The sequence below is a fragment of the Anarhichas minor genome, unplaced genomic scaffold, assembly GCF_050575085.1.
Source record: "Anarhichas minor isolate MPS153535 unplaced genomic scaffold, ASM5057508v1 ptg000010l, whole genome shotgun sequence".
NCBI lineage: Eukaryota > Metazoa > Chordata > Actinopteri > Perciformes > Anarhichadidae > Anarhichas > Anarhichas minor.
In genome coordinates this window covers 542,583-560,000 of record NW_027466456.1, presented here as the reverse complement: position 1 = coordinate 560,000, position 17,418 = coordinate 542,583, and the positions used below count along the sequence as shown (strand labels likewise).

Below are 17,418 nucleotides of genomic sequence, written 5' to 3'. Positions count from 1 at the left end.
CCGGAGGTTGCCGCCTGCTTACATCCCATCAATGTACAGAGCGTTAGAGGCAGTGGGTGTATCAGTGAGAGCTCTTATCTTCAGTACTCATACTAATCATATATATGTGTGTCTGTGTGTGCTTTCATCCCAAAGTAGAGCTGCATGGTATGTGAGGTCATACGTTGTATAATCTTGAAGTGAGAGCTTTAGATGAGTTTCCGGGGTTTGGCGGTGACCCCGTGGTGGCAGGGGTCATGCAAAGCCTTTTAAATCTCGACTAAGCATCACCGTTGGAGAGCCTGATGATTCTAGCTGAGAGCAAGACTGAGTCACTGAAGGACTAACGTGTCCTCATTTGTCCGTATGTTCTCCAGTGTATTACTGTAGTTTATCATTTTGCTTTAAAGCAGTTATATCTTCGCTCTACAGACTCTTTTAAGCTGAAATATGCGTGCGCATGTTGGCAACAGAAGTGCCATTTTTGCCGCAGCCATCCAGACGAGTTAGCAAGATTTAAACTTTGAATTAAAACGATTACCAGCAACAAAATGTCTGTCTGGCTGTTGCATGTTTTTTTGTCAGAATCGATATTCCAACAGCGGAGTCCAGTTCTACAGAACTCAGACTGGATCACGACCGATTCAGAGCAACAGGAGTTTCAGTTTGACGAGTGACCGTGTTAACTGGAGACCTTAAGCCGAATGCGTGCGTGGTTGCTCGAGGTAACTTGGCGTAGATAATAAACACAGATGAGTGTGTATTTAAAATGGATTGAAGACTTTTAGGAGGACGTCTACATGTTCTGTTGAAATGTTACTAATAGTTTAGCTTAGCCTTGATGCTAATAGACTAAACTAGTATTTCGATGAAGAGGCGGACCACTGCTGGGCTTATTTTGTGTCACCAGTGTAGCATGAACGCATGGTGTCATTTATCTGGCGATGGCAGCGTGCTTTCCTACGCTGTGAAAAACAGTGTGTGGATGAAGCATGAAGTTGTTAGATTGTATTAATTAGCGAGCTACCTTGCTAATTCCACCGTGCTTTATGCTACGCTGGTTATAGAAATGAGCCCAACAGTGGGCTGAGTATCCGGTCCCTTTGCCTCACTTCTTAATGCTAGGAGAGCAGTTTGCCAGGAGGAGAGCAGGCGGCAGTGAAGGAGACTAGCTAGCTCACTAGCCAGCTCTGGAGACCAGCTAACTAGCCATCCGTCATTTCCGGAGCTCCCGTCTACCCTTACAATACACAACAGCTACATTGCTGTATGAAAAAAGATCTTATGTAAGTTTTCTGATTTGCAGGCCTGATGGTGGAGTCACCAGAGTCCTTCATTATGAGCCTTTCACAGTTAGCTTTTCTCTCTTGCACAACGGAGCTGACCTTCTTGTTAACAGAAGGCTACATTCCTGAGCAGCTCCAGGGGGAAGTGCAGGTGCCAGTCGACCTACTTTGCCAACGTCTCTGTAAACTTCTCCGCCGTCCTCTTGTCTTCTCTTCGCGGCCTCTCCGTCCTCTCGCTTTCTCCTCCGTTCACTTTCACATTATTCTGCTCTTGTTCCCTCCACAGAGCTTTCTCCCCTTTTATCTCGTGCTCTGTCATTTGGGGGTTTATTTCACAGCAGGCCTTTGCTTCCCTACGCACTTCTTTAGAAACGGAGGGAACATTAGCTTTTGATTAGACAGCGTGCATTTTCTGCTGGAATAATGGAGCTCTTGTCCTCTCGCTGCCATGCGTTTACCTTGATAATTGTTTTCAGCGCACACCCAGCTGAGAACATTACCCGCAAAAAACACGTTACATGTTTACAGGCCACTTTTTTTCGCAGATGCAAATGTTTTCTTGCATGTGTAGCTCTCCTCTCAGAAACGTGGGATGTTTCTGATTTTATGTAAATCTTTTGTGCAACCTGTCGCACTACAGTGAGCTATCTTCCTCTGTTACATCACGCTTAGTACGAGTGTGTGTTTGTGTTGTCAGGTTGTGCGAACCCCGAGGAGCTGACCACAGAGCGAGCCCATTCCGCTGTGGGCGAGATGTTCAAGACCCTCCGAGGTCTGAGCCACACCAGGGACCACCTGAAGCAGCTGCGCTCCGTCTACATGGCCAGCGACGGAGTTCACCAGGTGTGAGACGCATAAACACACACCGTCAACATCCAAACACACACACACACACACACACCGTGTGTTGCAAGGTGGTTCGCTTCTAGTGGACGAATCTAACGCATCACGACTGTCGCAAGCACGTCGAATGCGAACCAAAATCGCCGAACTCGAGGCTTCAGACGGCAGTCCACAAACCAACGAGTACGTCCACCTCTGATATACAGTCTATGGTGCTCACATGGTTCATTCGTTGCCCCCCCCCCCTCGTTGTTCCTTACACACAGCTGCTTTCCTACCGGTCTTGTTTGCCTATTCTTTTTGTTACTGTGGTGATAACTCGGCAAAGACTCAGCAGAGCACCTGTGTCCTTGGTTGCCTTTGTCCGTCTCGAGTTTGCGTCACACGGCTCACACAGATCACTGAGAGTCTGTTTCTTGGAGCTTATGTAACTCAGAAGATCAGAAATGTGTGTCTGCGGTGGCTCTTACCTTTTCTTCAGGACTGTCGACCACCGTCACTCAGATTTGCTGCTTTTTTTTCAGAGAGTTATGGGTCAGCAACATAAAGGTTAGTCCATGAAAGTTCACGACACTGTTTTGTTCTTTGTGGATCCTCATTATTTTCTTACGTGGACATGAAAATAACTAGCGATGAGCTTGAACAGAAGCTTTGCAGCAGCAGGGACGTGTCAGTCCTTCTCTCTTTACATTCTGTTGATTGATGCTTTTATTTTTCCAGCTCTTACAGAAGCAAATTGTCCAATTACAAAGCCGGCTGGAGCTCTAGAGCTCAGCAGGACAGTGAGATGAAATGTGTGAGATGTAATGAGAAAATGTCCTCCATTAGGATGGAGTTAGAGTTAGATGAGAAGGTTGATGCCACTCTGCATAAAGAGGAGAGTGGCATCCATCTTCTCATCTAACGCACGTAAGGAAAGTGAATAAGCTCATTCCCAAAATGTCAAACTATTCCTTTAACTCTTTTGAGATCCTAACTGCAGACTGAGTTCATCAAAGTTACTTTTCTATGCAGCCTCAGAAGGAAAAGTATAATCTGAGTCGTGTTCCTCTCAAATCGTCAAAACGTTCTAATGTCACCGGTCTGTGCAGCAACGTTCTCCTAAATGTCTCCGAAAGTTTCTGTGTGGAGGAAAAGAAAAAGAGAAGTCACCAAACGTTCTTAATGCTGAAAGAAGAATCACACTTGATCATAAATCAGAAGGGCGTGGCCTATTGTTTGTTATTATCGTAGGTAACGCCCCCTAAACACTTTATAAAGGCCGGTGTGGGGCTGTGTGCAAATACTACCAAAAAAAGAAAAAGGCTGGAAGAAGAAGGAGTTCAGTGAAATCGAGTTTCTGTTAAATAAACGTAAACAAATGTTATTTTACAGCTGATTTGTCAACAGCTTCCACGGAATTGTATTAAGTCAATTAAAAGCAAAATTATTAAGTTATGTTAATGATTTTGTCTCGCAACACAATGAATTTGACAAAAAAAAAGAACTTCTGATCAACAAGAGATATTTAATCTGAACCAAACTAAGAACATTATGTTACATGGACTTAAAAAATATATATTTACATGTTACTTATTTTGAATTTGTCTTTTCAACATAAATCTTAGTAGTAAAATGATCAATTAATTACAACATTATGTTTTCATCCTGTTTATTTTGTACTTGTTGGTTCAACTTGATTCTTCCACCTCAAATGAATTTGTTAAACCCAACATACGTTGTATGTTTCCTTTATTCACCAACACTTGGTAATCACCTTATCTTGGTAAGAGTGCTCTCAACCACTCGTAACATCTCCTCTCACCTAAGAGAGGAGCAAAAGTAAGAAAAACATTGATGTATCCCAAAAATCAATGGGTACGAACACAAGTAAGGAGCAAATTAGCTCTCATATCGCTTCCTGTGTGTGTGTGTGTGTGTGTGTGTGTGTGTGTGTGTGTGTGTGTGTGTGTGTGTGTGTGTGTGTGTGTGTGTGTGTGTGTGTGTGTGTGTGTGTGTGTGTGTGTGTGTGTGTGTGTGTGTGTGTGTGTGTGTGTGTGTGTGTGTGTGTGTGTGTGTGTAGCATTGTGTTTCTGTTGGGAGGGGGACAGAACTCTCTGTCCTTGTTCCTGCTGTTATGAAAATGATTTTGTATAAAAGGAGAACAGCGTGACATCTGCCAGCTTATGGCTGTTCTTGAGAAAACCCCAGAAATCCATCAGCCCCTCTCAGCACGCATGAAGCCAATACCTGAGGGTCAAGATGTCTTCCTCTCGTTAAAGATTTCCCCTGGGTACAGACCAAAGTGAGAGGTTTTGACAGAACCTTTTACTTTTGTCATTATTTTTTATGTAAGTCAAGTAAATTACTGATTTTGTTTCTTTCAAAGCCTGAAACAAGACTCTGCAAAGCATTTTGTCTCAATACCATTGATTATCTTTAATAATGAATCATTTACCGTTCATTTAAAGTAATTGACATTACTCCAATTTATTCCACTCATAATGAATCAGATTGGCAGACAGCAGCAATACAATCAGTGAGTGCTGTTTACCACATTAGTATCAAAGCTGAGAGCCATGAAGAACTGCTACTAAACATCTCCAACAGATGGAAGACAGATCTTGGTACGGTAGATGCAAAGAAGAAATGGAAGGAATGTTTACAACTCACATGTAAAATTACCACAAATTGAATTCAGTATAAATTAATATCAAGAAAATACTAAAGTAGAGACATATTTCATAAGTTTGACACCAGCTCCTTAGATAAATGTTGAAAATGTGGCACTCAGAGTGACTCCCTCATACATGCCTTTTGGTACAGTGATGAAGTAAAATACACAGACTGTACATAAGAAGTAGACTCTTATTGGTTTGTGGACCGCCGTTTTGAAGCCTCAAGTTCAGCGATTTGGCCATCGCCATCTTGGCTTTTTGCAACCAGTGAACAGGAAGTGACCATATTAGGACTGAGGAGGAGTGACGTAGAGACGCCGTATACGTCTCTGGTAGAGACCTGTCAATCACTGTGTAGCCCCGCCCTAAAGCATCCCCTGCTTTATGGTCTGTTTGACTCTAAATGGACCATAAGTTACTAAATGAACATCATGCTGTATTGAAGAAGACTTGAAACTGGAGATTGAGACCATAAACTCATGTTTACAATGTTTACTGAGATAATAAATCAAGAGAGAAGTAGAGTCATGTTCTCATAGACTTCTATACAACCAGAGGAGTCGCCCCCTGGTGGACACTAGAGAGAATGCAGGTTTAACTCATGAAGCTTTGGCTTCACTCTGCAGAACCGGAGGTTGACACCTTGGAGAACAGTGAAAAATGGATTTCAAAAAGCTGCAATTGTAAAGTAAACTTTTCACCAATGATTTGTCTCTTTAAAAATATTGAGAAAATAAGATTCCAAACTTTTTTTTGGCACTAGTTAATTTAAAAAAAAAAGCTCATATTGCAAAACTGGAAAATGAAGGAAGCACCTACCCTCCAATAATGGAAAAAGCTTAATGAAATATTACTTGAGTGTTGAAAGGATGATATCGGAGGACATTACGTAAATGGGATGAGAGGATGTAAGCGGGCTGAGCAATTCAAACTGCGGAATTCGATATAGAAAAAAGAGACGATAGCAAATGTGTTTAGAACTGTAGACATCACAGTTTCCCCAATTTATTCCAGTCATAATTAACCAGATCAGCAGCACAACATCACCTTTACTGTCACATGTAACTCGCTGTAGCTCTGCAGGATCGTTGCACATTTCCTGAGCTCGTGTGCTGCTGAGAGAAACTGTAGAAGTTCCTGGAAGCAGTGCATCGATGACGGCAGAGTGACGCAGCTGTAACAGCTGGAGTCTAAAGCAGCTCTATTGACCTCGGGGGGGGGGGGGGGGCTGCTATGATTGCTGGCTCGTCTGAGAAACACTTAATGATGTCAGAGAATTCACACTATTAAATCTTGTGAGGATCAGGAATGAGTCGAGAGGCATGAACTGTAGTGAGAAGAAGATGATTCATCCACATGGAGGAGCGAATACATGTAAGACCAACTGTCAAAGGGAAAGCGCACATGAACTAATACTGTATGAGGTATTGACTATATTATCTATGATAAATACTCATCCTTGTGAAAAAGGCTGTTCTCATATACTCTGCTAAATATTAGTATATAACACACACAATCAATTAGTATGTAAATCACTAAATGTGTGAGTCAGGACAGTTGACATCGTATAACGAGCAACACTGGACTTTCACCCAGGAGACCGATGTTCGTGTCTCATGTGAAGTCAACGTTGACTTATTTGTTGCATCACTTACATATTTAAAGTAGGGAACTACAAGAAACTGGAGGATCTGGGTCTGTCCACGGTGGACCGGTCTCTGTTGGAGTCTGAGCTGAAGGAGTTTCTGGTGAACCTGCATGAGCTCATCTGGTTTCACCAGAATCCGACCCGGTGGCTCCGATGACGAGCATCAAGAATAACTCTATAGAAACAGACCATCCTCTCTCTGATGGTCTCTTTACTGATGGAGGTCTGATAGAGGATCAGGACTACACTGAGACTGGTTCAGAACCAGTTAAAAGCTCCTCACAGTAACTTTACCGTTGACTTATTTGTCACAGAATCTCCGTACTTAAGTGACACCACGATCTTTTACTGTGAAACAAAAGTAAAGAGTCGGTTCATCCCAAATAGAAAAACACATCTTCTCATTCACTCCGATAATCTAGTCAAAGTTATCTTCAGACATTCTGCAGAGCAGCTCATTTTAATCCTTTAAAGGAATAATCCAACTTGTGTTTGTGACTTCCCTGGAGCCTTGTCATCACTGCGAGGTTGCCAGAATAAGAAAGTAGAGTACGCCTGCAGAATAGAATGTTTTATAGAGGTTTAAACGAGATGCAAAGAACAACTTCATCATAATTCTGACCACATATCTTCAAAGACATTCCAGTCTGTTCTGTTCTCTGGTCGTCGTGTTGTTTTGGGACATCGACATGTTCATCCACCTCTCCGCCAAGAGTGTGTGTGTGTGTGTGTGTGTGTGTGTGTGTGTGTGTGTGTGTGTGCGTGTGTGTGTGTGTGTGTGTGTAGGTGCGTACAGACAAATAAGCTCTGACATCATATGACTAATTCTAATATTGTTTTCATCGTGTGGGTGTCTGATTGCTTTTTGGGCTGGACTGCTGATGTTTACTGCTGTCGTGTGTGTGTGTGTGTGTGTGTGTGTGTGTGTGTGTGTGTGTGTGTGTGTGTGTGTGTGTGTGTGTGTGTGTGTGTGTGTGTGTGTGTGTGTGTGTGTGTGTGTGTGTGTGTTATTTAACCCGAGGTGAATCATTCATTTGTTTACTCCCAGCTGGGCTGACCCGTGCATTAACGTGATGTCGGTAGAAGCAAATGTCAGTTTATATAACTCACGATTTTAAACAAGGTGGACTGCAGGATTTCCCCAGACCTAATACGGCTGCTCCTCGGGGGACTGGAGGAGTAGAGGATGATAGATGCTGGTTCTCCAGATGGAGGTGTGAGGAGGCCATGTGGGCAGGAACACCTGGATGCTTTAGCATTTGGACCACATAGTGTGTAGGTGTGTGTGTGTGTAGTGCTTGAATCAACAGTTGTCAACAGCGTCCAGATGTTCCATTCGCAGGAGAAAGTTTTGTTTCATAACTCGCTCACATTCTGGCGTGCAGCCCAGACGTGTCACCGAACTCCTGTACTGGAAGGTATTCTGTTCTATTTTAAGACTTCTGCTATTCGGAGCAGTTAAATAAAGCTCTGCCAAGTTTTTTTTTTTTATCACAGTCTTTATTGTTCTGCGAGACAGCAGACTTCACTCCCATGGAGGGAGAAGAAATGCCTGGAATTCTTGGCCGGCCAGCTGAGAGGCCTATAAATGGTTCATTCTGTTCCCGGGGAGCCGGTGCATCATGGATCACCTGTTAGGAATATTAGAAGCCTCTCTTCTCCTGAACGACATCACATCTCCAGACTGAGACCACCGAGGTGGACCACAGAACAAGTGGCAATCAAACTGTGTAGCTCCTCCCCCTTTCTGCAGGAAAACAGCTGAGAACATCATGAGCAATGTTACTTATTTCAACTTCATGCAGTATTACACTTCAATATCATGCACAATATTACATTTCTATTCTAGTTTCTATCACTGGTGTAATTTTTACTCTTGTTTTTAATCCTTTTTTGTACAAATACACTTAGTTTTTACTCCGTTTACCTCTATTTTATCTTTATATATATGTTTGTTATTCTTCTCCGGCACAAGAATGTCCTTCAGGGTTATTAAAGTTCTATCTTATGTTAGTTCAGACATTATTTGACATTTTCCTGCTTTTCTTTCGCCGTCAAAAACGAAGTGATGAAATATTTAGCTGGTGAGAGCCGGGCAGCTCATAACTATGGAGGAGTGAGCCAGGTGCTGTTGACTGTTTTTCGGAGAGGCGGGTTAGTGTCATGTGACGGTGTCAATATGTTTGTGCTCACTGGGACTGTTTTTGCGTCAGCGCTCTGAGCTTCGTGAGAAACAAGCTAAAGAATGTCTGACCTTCAGCGATCAGACGTGTTTTTTATTCTTTATCGTGAGCAAAACACGAGTCTGCAGCCGCGCTAGCAGCTGCAGCACAGCGGTGCTCTGAGCTCAATGCTAACAAGCTCACAGTGAATATTCAGATTCAGTGTTTCTCTTTCTAACCTCTGCTACTTAACACAAAGCAAGAAAAACCTTACTGCCAGTGATCTAGAACTATATTTACATCTCTGGCTCTCATAAAGTCTAATTGGTAGTTCTGTTGGTTCCATTGAGCTGTTTTTAACGGACCAGCAGGTGTTGATTCTTGATTTGATTTTAAGCCTCTTAACGCTCACTCATAACAGACCAAAGTGCCTCCAACAGTGCAGGATTCTTTCCCGTCCTGATTGCAGCGTTCAGGCTCTTCTTCTGAAGGGACGCATGAGTCAGCGACCCGTAACGATCGACCGGAGCTGTTTGTAGCTCACAAACCCACAACCATTCTAACAGAAGAGGCCAGTCAGATATTTACATCCAGACTGTTTACTGTCCAGTATCACACTTCTATAATTGGTTGTTTTCTTTGCAGGCCACCTATCGTCCTTTCCTGCGGCAGATCCTGGAGGAAGTCTTCCACCCCGACAGACCCGAGTGTCCCGACATCGAGCACACGTCCGGAGGCCTCACCGACCTGTTAAAGACCGGCTTCAGCATGTTCATGAAGGTCAGACGTCGCGAGCACACGTTTTGTATGTAGCGGGGTCATCTCTGTCCACATCCTGTTCACCCTTCAACCGGTGATTGAACTTGACCTGATTTGACAATTTGCTGAGTGAGCGTCTCGCGTCGGGCGCACACGCTGTGTTTATAATAGTGGTCCAATTAAAACCATCAAAAGCAGCACTAGCAGCCATCACTGTTAATCCTCCTGGACCAACGTTTGACCCGTGTCAAGGAAATGCAAACACTGGAGTCAGGAGGTGAAAGAAAACACAAGGATCACACTTTATAGGACAAAAACAGCCACATGTCTCCACATGGAGTCACCAGCTGCCTCTTCTCAGTTCACATCTTCAGAGCACAGTTGCCTCTACTGTTCTGTGTTACTAGTCTTGACCCGACGAATCCAGAGACAATGTCCCTTCTTGGCCTCCTGGTTCCTGAGATAGCCGGGGGACTCTATTTACTGCAGCGCCACCAGTTAAATGTTACACACTTCTTCAGGTTCCATATTTGCACGTGTTCCTCAAATTTGGCTGCAAACGGATGTTGCTTTTCAGTGTGTTTTATTTCAATAGGCCACGCCTCCAGGACTTTGTTAACCAATTATATTGGAAGACGAATGCATGCTATGCTTTTGGGGTGCTGTTTTGTGAAGATTGGATGAAACTGAGAGAAAATACGATTTTCGTTCAAAATGGCAGAATGTCCTTACCAGGACCAAATGGGTGTGGCCTATATTCGATACACTTTTGTTACGGTTGTATGCATGGGACAGGAAGTGGACTTAATCACTGTGACATCACTCATTGGTTTGTGGTCGTTTTGAAGCCTCGAGTTTGGAATTTTGCCCGTCGCCGTCTTGTTTTTTTTCATATATTTACGAGCTTGGGATAATAGGGCTAGGTACTGTTAGCAACATATGCTAGCAAGGAGCATCCGTAATTCATGTTAACTGTGATATTAGTTTGAATGCTAAATATTGCAAATAAACAAACAGGCTTGTTTGTGATGTACTTGCTGAAAAAAACAACAGCAGCCGACTCCTTAGAGTGACTTTTTAGTCCAAATCAACACTGAACAACGCCGTGGAGGAGACTGTCAATCACAGTAGCCCCGCTACTTTCTCCATCAGACATGTAGTCGTGGGCTCAGAGCAGATCACCATCCACGCTCTGATGGTCCCACATCTGGGCCTGCTTAAAGTGATGACTACCGGGGGGGGGGCTGCTGGTCTTAACTTGGCCCACGAACCTCCAACTCAGACAAACTAAATCTATAAACCTTTGAAACTTGGAGTGTTCTACAGGAGCACGCCCTTCATGCTATAAAACAACCCAATAAAACTTCTATTTCTAGAGCAGCCTGTGTACAGTTGGCAGCATTAAACCCACTGGACCCCTTCAGTCTGGACCCAGAGACAGAGCTTGTGCACTTTAACCTGTTTAAACTCTCCGTATGTGTGAGTTTGTGTCTCATTTATGTTGATTTCATTTTGGCTGGATGACAATGAAAAACTTGAGTTGTCTGGAGAGAAAGCAGAATATTTAGTTGACGACCCGAGTCGGGTTGAGCACATCATGAAAATAAAGATATCAATCAGTCATGTAGGTTTTACACCCAAAAGTCACCGGATGTGTCCCATTAATGGAGCACGTTATTCTATGACGGCGGCAGTCGCTCAGTCAGTGTGGATTTGGCTCTGCCGAGGTGCCCTTGAGCAAGGCACTGGACCCCCACAAACTGCGTACCGAGCGCTGTATAGGACCAGTGGGCTGCTCCTAATAGGATGGGCTAAGGCTGAATCTCACTGTGTGATGATTGGCTTTTATGAATAAATCTCTGCGTAAATTTAACACCTAAAGCTAAAGTTTCTTGTGAAGATGGAAAATAATTTTAAAAAGACTGAATGCATGTAACGAGCAGAATTTGACACGAAAAAATAAGAAGTGAGATATCATACGTTGTGTTAACGAAGTCCTGGAGGCGTGGCCTATTGAAAACATACTACAAAGCAACGTCCGATTGCAACCAAAGTTGGGGAACGTGTGCAAATATGGACCCTGAACAAGTCTGTGAAAGACCAGCAACTCCCGTGTTGTGCTGGCTTTGAAGACGCTATGAACTCGTATTGATTGACGTGTTTCTCTGCTGCTCCCGTCCACAGCCGCTTCAACTTGCTGCCCTTTCTGGCCGTTATATCGCTCTCTTCAAAACCACCAGACTCCATTCAGAAACACAGTCATTGTGTATCACAGGACACGGGACAAACATACTAGCTTTGAAAAAAGTGTCTTTTCTGAGACAAAAGCAAATCACAGCCAGCAGCTTCATTTTTCTGAATAATTTATATCGAGAAGATTTTGTGACGGCACCATCAGTTTACAGCACCATCACTCGTTACATCACGAGCATTACCGATGCAACGCATCAGAGCACATGTTGGATCGTATCACTGATCACATCAGGAGAGATCTCTGCTGCTGATGCTGATGATCGATCGTTGATGATCCATATCAACAGACACGGATCCCTTTGATGTGTGATTACAGCAGCTGCTCTACACGGATCCAGGATATTTATTTGTTTGTCACCGTCCCAAAAATCATTTCAACGCTCTAAAGTCAGTAAACCATAAAAATACTACATTTATTTCTTCATAAAAACACACAATTGAAATGATAAAGAAATAAAAGATTGTATTTTTATGTATTAAAACAAATACATCATTATTACAAATACATCATTATTACATCATTATTATCTTTAATGATGTATAATAATGAGCTTAGAGCTCGTGTTAGGAAGGTAAACAGCTCATAATATTCAAGTTTATCACCAAAACTACATTTTACAGATGACATGTGAACACATCATGAGAACGTTATAATGTACCTTCAGCCAGTACTCATGTTCACTGAACGACAGCGTGTTTAGTTATATTGTTTTCACAATATTTTCAAGAAACCCTCCAAATGTTGAGCTCAATTTTGTACCAGCCCAACGTTTCACATGCCCCCCCCCCCCCCCCCCCCCTCATGTCACCACACATGGTTCACACTGAGTGTGTGTGAGTGTGTGTCTCTGTGTCTCACACAGCATCCACCGCCAGCAGACGACACAACGTTTCTTCTCACACATTTTCCTTTTGTGCCTTAACACATGTTGAGTCATCCTCGACATGCTTCTCCTCAGCGTGCTGGGGCTTCACGTGTTCAGCCACTCTCTCCTCGGGTCGCCCCCCCCCCCCTCCTGCAGCTGTGATTGCTCGGCCAGCCTTCACACACTCACCGCAAATGTGTCTCGATGGGAGGCTCGGCAAACCAATAGCACACGGCCATTATTCCCCCCCGCGAAACAGCAGACTGTGCTGCTGGAGTTCATGGTGGTAACGCTGTGTTCTGTACGAGCTAAACGTCTGTGTGTCTGTACGACCTGTGTGAGTACACGTGTCAGCCATGCTTACACCGAGGTGGACATGGAGACATAGAGACATCGTGTCCTAGATATCACACACAGAGAGATGAGCAAGTGTTCCCTAAAGAAAGCGGGTCTTTATCACAAAATGATCGATAGGAAACAGAATCAACACTGAGAAATGTAGAGATTTTACACAACTCGTCTTCTTTCAGACGAGAGGAAATAAAACGTTTATTTTACTACTTTGTCTGTTTACGTTTGTAGATTTCTCCTAAATTACATAATGCCTCATTTGCATATTTAAACATCACATTTCAGTAAACTTGTAATATTATTCATGGTGATATCTATGAGTTCATGTTTTTTGTGTCTCCCGTTAATAACCTGACCAATCACAACGTCCCGTCTGCAGGTGAGTCGTCCTCATCCCAGCGACAACCCTCTGCTCCTCCTCTTCCTGGTGGGTGGAGTCACGCCTTCAGAGCTCCGTCTCATCAGAGACATCGTCACGACGCGCAAACCGGGAACTCAGGTGAGTCGATGACTAACGGGTGCGTCTCTGAACTACCTTTCACAATAAAAGCCCTGAACATATACTTACACAGAGCATTTCTCTGAAAGGAAACGCAGTAAATATCGTTTAGCGGCGTTGGTTCGTAGCTTCATGTCGTTGGCTTCCATTAAAAAGATGTTTATAGCGCGTCGCTCATCGTGCTATCATGGAGTAAGGCAGCTTTGACTCACCCAACCATGAGGTGCAACCGGACAGTCTAATAACAGAGTACAATGAGCGTCTAGAACCTTTGTCACGATACTTTATCTTATATTTGGATGTTTCAATTTAAAAACATTGCATATTGCATTAATATCCACCTCATAAACCAATATTCATTCACAAGCTTTGACAACTACAATGTGTTTGCAAATGTCAATCTTGTCTGATTTTCAATTAATTTTCTATAGCCCAAAATACTACTTTTAAAATCAAATTAAAGGAATTTATTTAAAGCCAATCAATCGTGTGTGTTATTATGTGTCTTTATGTGTCTGAATGTGTAAATACTGTCGATACGAGTATGTCTGCACCACTCAGTGTTATATTTCTTATTTTAAAGCATTGGGAGTTAGCAGTAAGCTGAAGATGCGGTGGTACGCTGCTCTGGAGAAGTGCAGCTCTCTGTGTGCATGTAATGTGTCTCTACACAATAAACATGAAACACAATGAAACACAATGAAATGAAAAAGCAGTCTGCATGTGCTGATGACTCGTTTAATTAAAGCATTCGTGTTCCTTTAAGAACGCAAAAGCATAGACTTTAAAAATGAATAAGAAGGAGTCGACTGAATCTCTCGTAATCAATACGATGAAGATGAGGATGAGGGGAGAACCTCAGAGGCCAAAGCCCTTGTGTCACTCTGTGACTGTGTCGCTCCTGAGTGGAGATCAGTGTGACCTACATACGCAGCTGCCTGTGATCAGGTGTGGAGGTGAGAGTGCCGTGAGGCGCTGTGTCTGTCCGCCCGTGTGCACATCGTACCGTTCTTAAGTGCCAATTACGTATGCGGTCCACACTGACCTACAAAACATGCACATAAATGTGTTTTTCTCTGTGTGAGAGGAAGAGGGGGAGGAGGAGGAGAAGATCAGACTGGTGATGTGGGTCGGTCTTAATAAAAGGCTTCTGAGAAGGAGGCCCCGGCAATGAGAGGCCTGGCGAGGATCAAAGCCGCCCGTCTGTAATCAGGAGAAACTGAATAAAGACGAGCTTATACAATAACCGACTGGCCCACACACACACACACACACACACACTCACACACACACACACACACACACACACTCCATCCTGAGCACTTACATGCACAACGTACTGTACACAAGTGTGTGTGTGTGTGTGTGTGTGTGTGTGTGAGTGTGAGTGTGTGTGTGTGTGCACGTGATGGCGGCTGACGAACTGAAAACAAAAACAGGCCGAGAGTTAAAGCAACACTGCTGCAGGAGAAGCTTCTCTGTGAGACGACGTTACAATGACAAGAAACGATCCGTGAATCCTTGAGTTCAAAGCCTCCGGACTCCTTTGACAGAAACCTCTCTGAACACCGGAGCTGCTCGTCCAGCGTTTGTTTGCGTGACTTTTGGATCTGAACCAACGTGCCGTCTACAAAAGAACAGTCGTTACAACTTTGTTGTTACGGTTTATTCGCTCCAAACCAGTTCATCGGTTTGCTGGAGTAGAAACGAGCACGTGACACTAAACAGGAGTCCTCCGCACGTCATCCTGCTGGAAGTAATCAAATCAAAAAAATAAATAAACCAGTTGCCAAGGCACCTGATTCATGCACCTCAATGAATCTGCTCATGACTCAGCCAGACATTCATCTCTGCTTCATTCATGAACGGGGACCCACCACCCGGTGACCCACTTCACCCCTAATGACTGTTGTTGTTGTGCTCCGCTCCAGGTGCTGGTTCTGTCCACCAGGTTACTGCGGCCGACGGACGTCCCCGAGCTGCTCTTCACCACCCGGAGACTGCGTCCTGGTGTCGACTAAAACAAACAAAAACGGGCGTCACGCGGAGATGCACGTGGAAGGAGGACACGTGCGTTGCAAACGTCTCGACACCTCGCCGGGTTAATGAGAACCACCGTCGAACATTCCCATCCTGTTCATGTCGGCGTGTTTAGCTCCTACAGGTCCGTGGGGACCGGGAACAAGAAACGGACATTTAAAGACTGTTCAAACACACCGCCGTGTTGCACTCATCGGGCTCAAGTCATTAGACGTTAAGAGGTGTGTGCGTGTGCGTGTGCGTGTGTGTGTGTGCGTGTGCGTGTGTGTGAATACACACTCTCTGTTAGCGTCCGTTCACACCTCAGCAGAATAATGAAGTCCTTTCACAGCGTCTACTTAAGGCCGATCATTTGCTGACAGGTGGAGCTCCTCTCTCTCTTTATTCTCTCCAACACGGAGAGATTTGACCCGACTACGATCACCAGAGTCTCCCTCGCGTGTCGTCAATCAGAGGGCCGGTAATAATGAGGTTCTGGAATGTAAATAAACAGATCTCTGACAAAAACACACATTATTATTATGATTTGTCTCCTCGTCTTCTGGGAGCTCCGGTTCTCAGAAGAGTCTCGTAATAAAAAGCTAACATGAACTCTCCAGCTGGTTTTTTCCGGTCTGTTCAGTCGTCTTCTGTCGTCTCACTGAAGCGTTTGTAAAGGAACGGGTTCATGCTTTTCATCAGACGACTTCTTCTGTGCGAGTCGTCCGTCATCACAGCAGCGCTGATGACGCTCCTCATTGTGCTACGAAGCCGCCTGAAGGACGTCGGATAAAGAGAGCGATTCAAATGAACCGTCTGGAATTTAAAAAGCAAAACACTTCAAACCCTCTGAAAGCCTCAGAAAACTGCATTTTAGGATGGTCTCTCAAACCACGAGACATCTATTTGTCCCTTGCGATTGTCCCTAAAATGTCTCTTAAAAGCATTTTTCATGATTAAAACTGCAAAACTGTTATTCACAAATATGAAGAGGGAGGTCGAGAGACGATTTTAAACCGTAAACGACAACCAGCCCGAGACGAGGCGAGTCTGTCCTCAGTTCTCTTTGTGGACCTAACGAGCCCTCGATGCCAGCATCAGCATCAGGGACAGGATGCTGATGTCTCCTCATCTACCTGATCCAGAAACAGATCCATCTTCCCGTTGAAGTGTACTTTATCAGTCCTGGATTATGCTGAAATAATCTGCAGACGCTCTGCTTCCTCCCTCAAACCTCTGGACTCAGTTCATCGGTCTGCTCTCAGTAGCACTCAGTGTTCTGTTTAGTAACGTTGGTCACACCACACCTGCGTCTCTTCATCCATAAATCCCTCATCGGACATTCACCACCTTGTATGACGTCCATGTTGGACTGGACCGACCTCACTCTGTCTTCAGCTTTGTCTTCAGTCAACGAGATACACAAAGGAGTTTGTTCGTCGCATTTCTCTGTCGCAAACAAAGTAAAGAATCTAAAAGATAAGTGTAAAAAACACCATAAACTGAGCACAATGATGATGGATGAGATTATCTGTAAACATATCTCATGTTCATAAACTACTTTATTACCTTCATAGAAACCCTGTAAAGAAAGAAGTCAAGTATTAAATGTGTTACAAAGAACCAAAGGTTGAATATCTTGTAAACTATTTGATTCGGCTGATAAATATTTACTATGTAGATTTTTAAAACACAGCGGCCTTCGTAAATATTACATCACTACGGCGACCATAAACTAATCTTTCTGCAGCTTTGTTCTGAACTCTTTATGTTCACCAACCACACACCGTGTATAAGCAGTGTACATGTCATGGTGACGTCGCTCTTTGGTTTGTGGACGGATGTTTTGAAGCCTCGAGTTCGGCGATTTTGCCGTCGCCGTCTTGTTTTTTTTTGCAACCAGTGAACAGGAAGTGACCATATCTGGACTGAGGAGTGACGTAGAGACGCCGTATACGTCTCTGGTAGAGACCTGTCAATCACTGTGTAGCCCCGCCCTAAAGCATCCCCTGCTTTATGGTCTGTTTGACTCTAAATGGACCATAATGTACTAAATGAACATCATGCTGTATTGAAGAAGACTTGAAACTAGAGAT

The 17,418-nt window shown here is 43.9% G+C and overlaps 1 protein-coding gene across 1 annotated transcript in view; it reads left to right on the top strand.

Moving 5' to 3' along the window:
- The window catches only part of scfd2 (sec1 family domain containing 2), an 89,238-nt gene extending 73,304 nt beyond the window's left edge, over nt 1–15,934 (top strand). The window contains exons 6-9 of the mRNA XM_076087346.1: nt 1,963–2,108; nt 9,221–9,355; nt 13,184–13,303; nt 15,235–15,934. Of these exons, the coding sequence (XP_075943461.1) occupies nt 1,963–2,108; nt 9,221–9,355; nt 13,184–13,303; nt 15,235–15,324 (491 nt within the window). The 3' untranslated portion in view covers nt 15,325–15,934. The remainder of the gene's footprint in view (nt 1–1,962; nt 2,109–9,220; nt 9,356–13,183; nt 13,304–15,234) is intronic.
- The last annotated feature ends 1,484 nt before the right edge of the window (nt 15,935–17,418 follow it).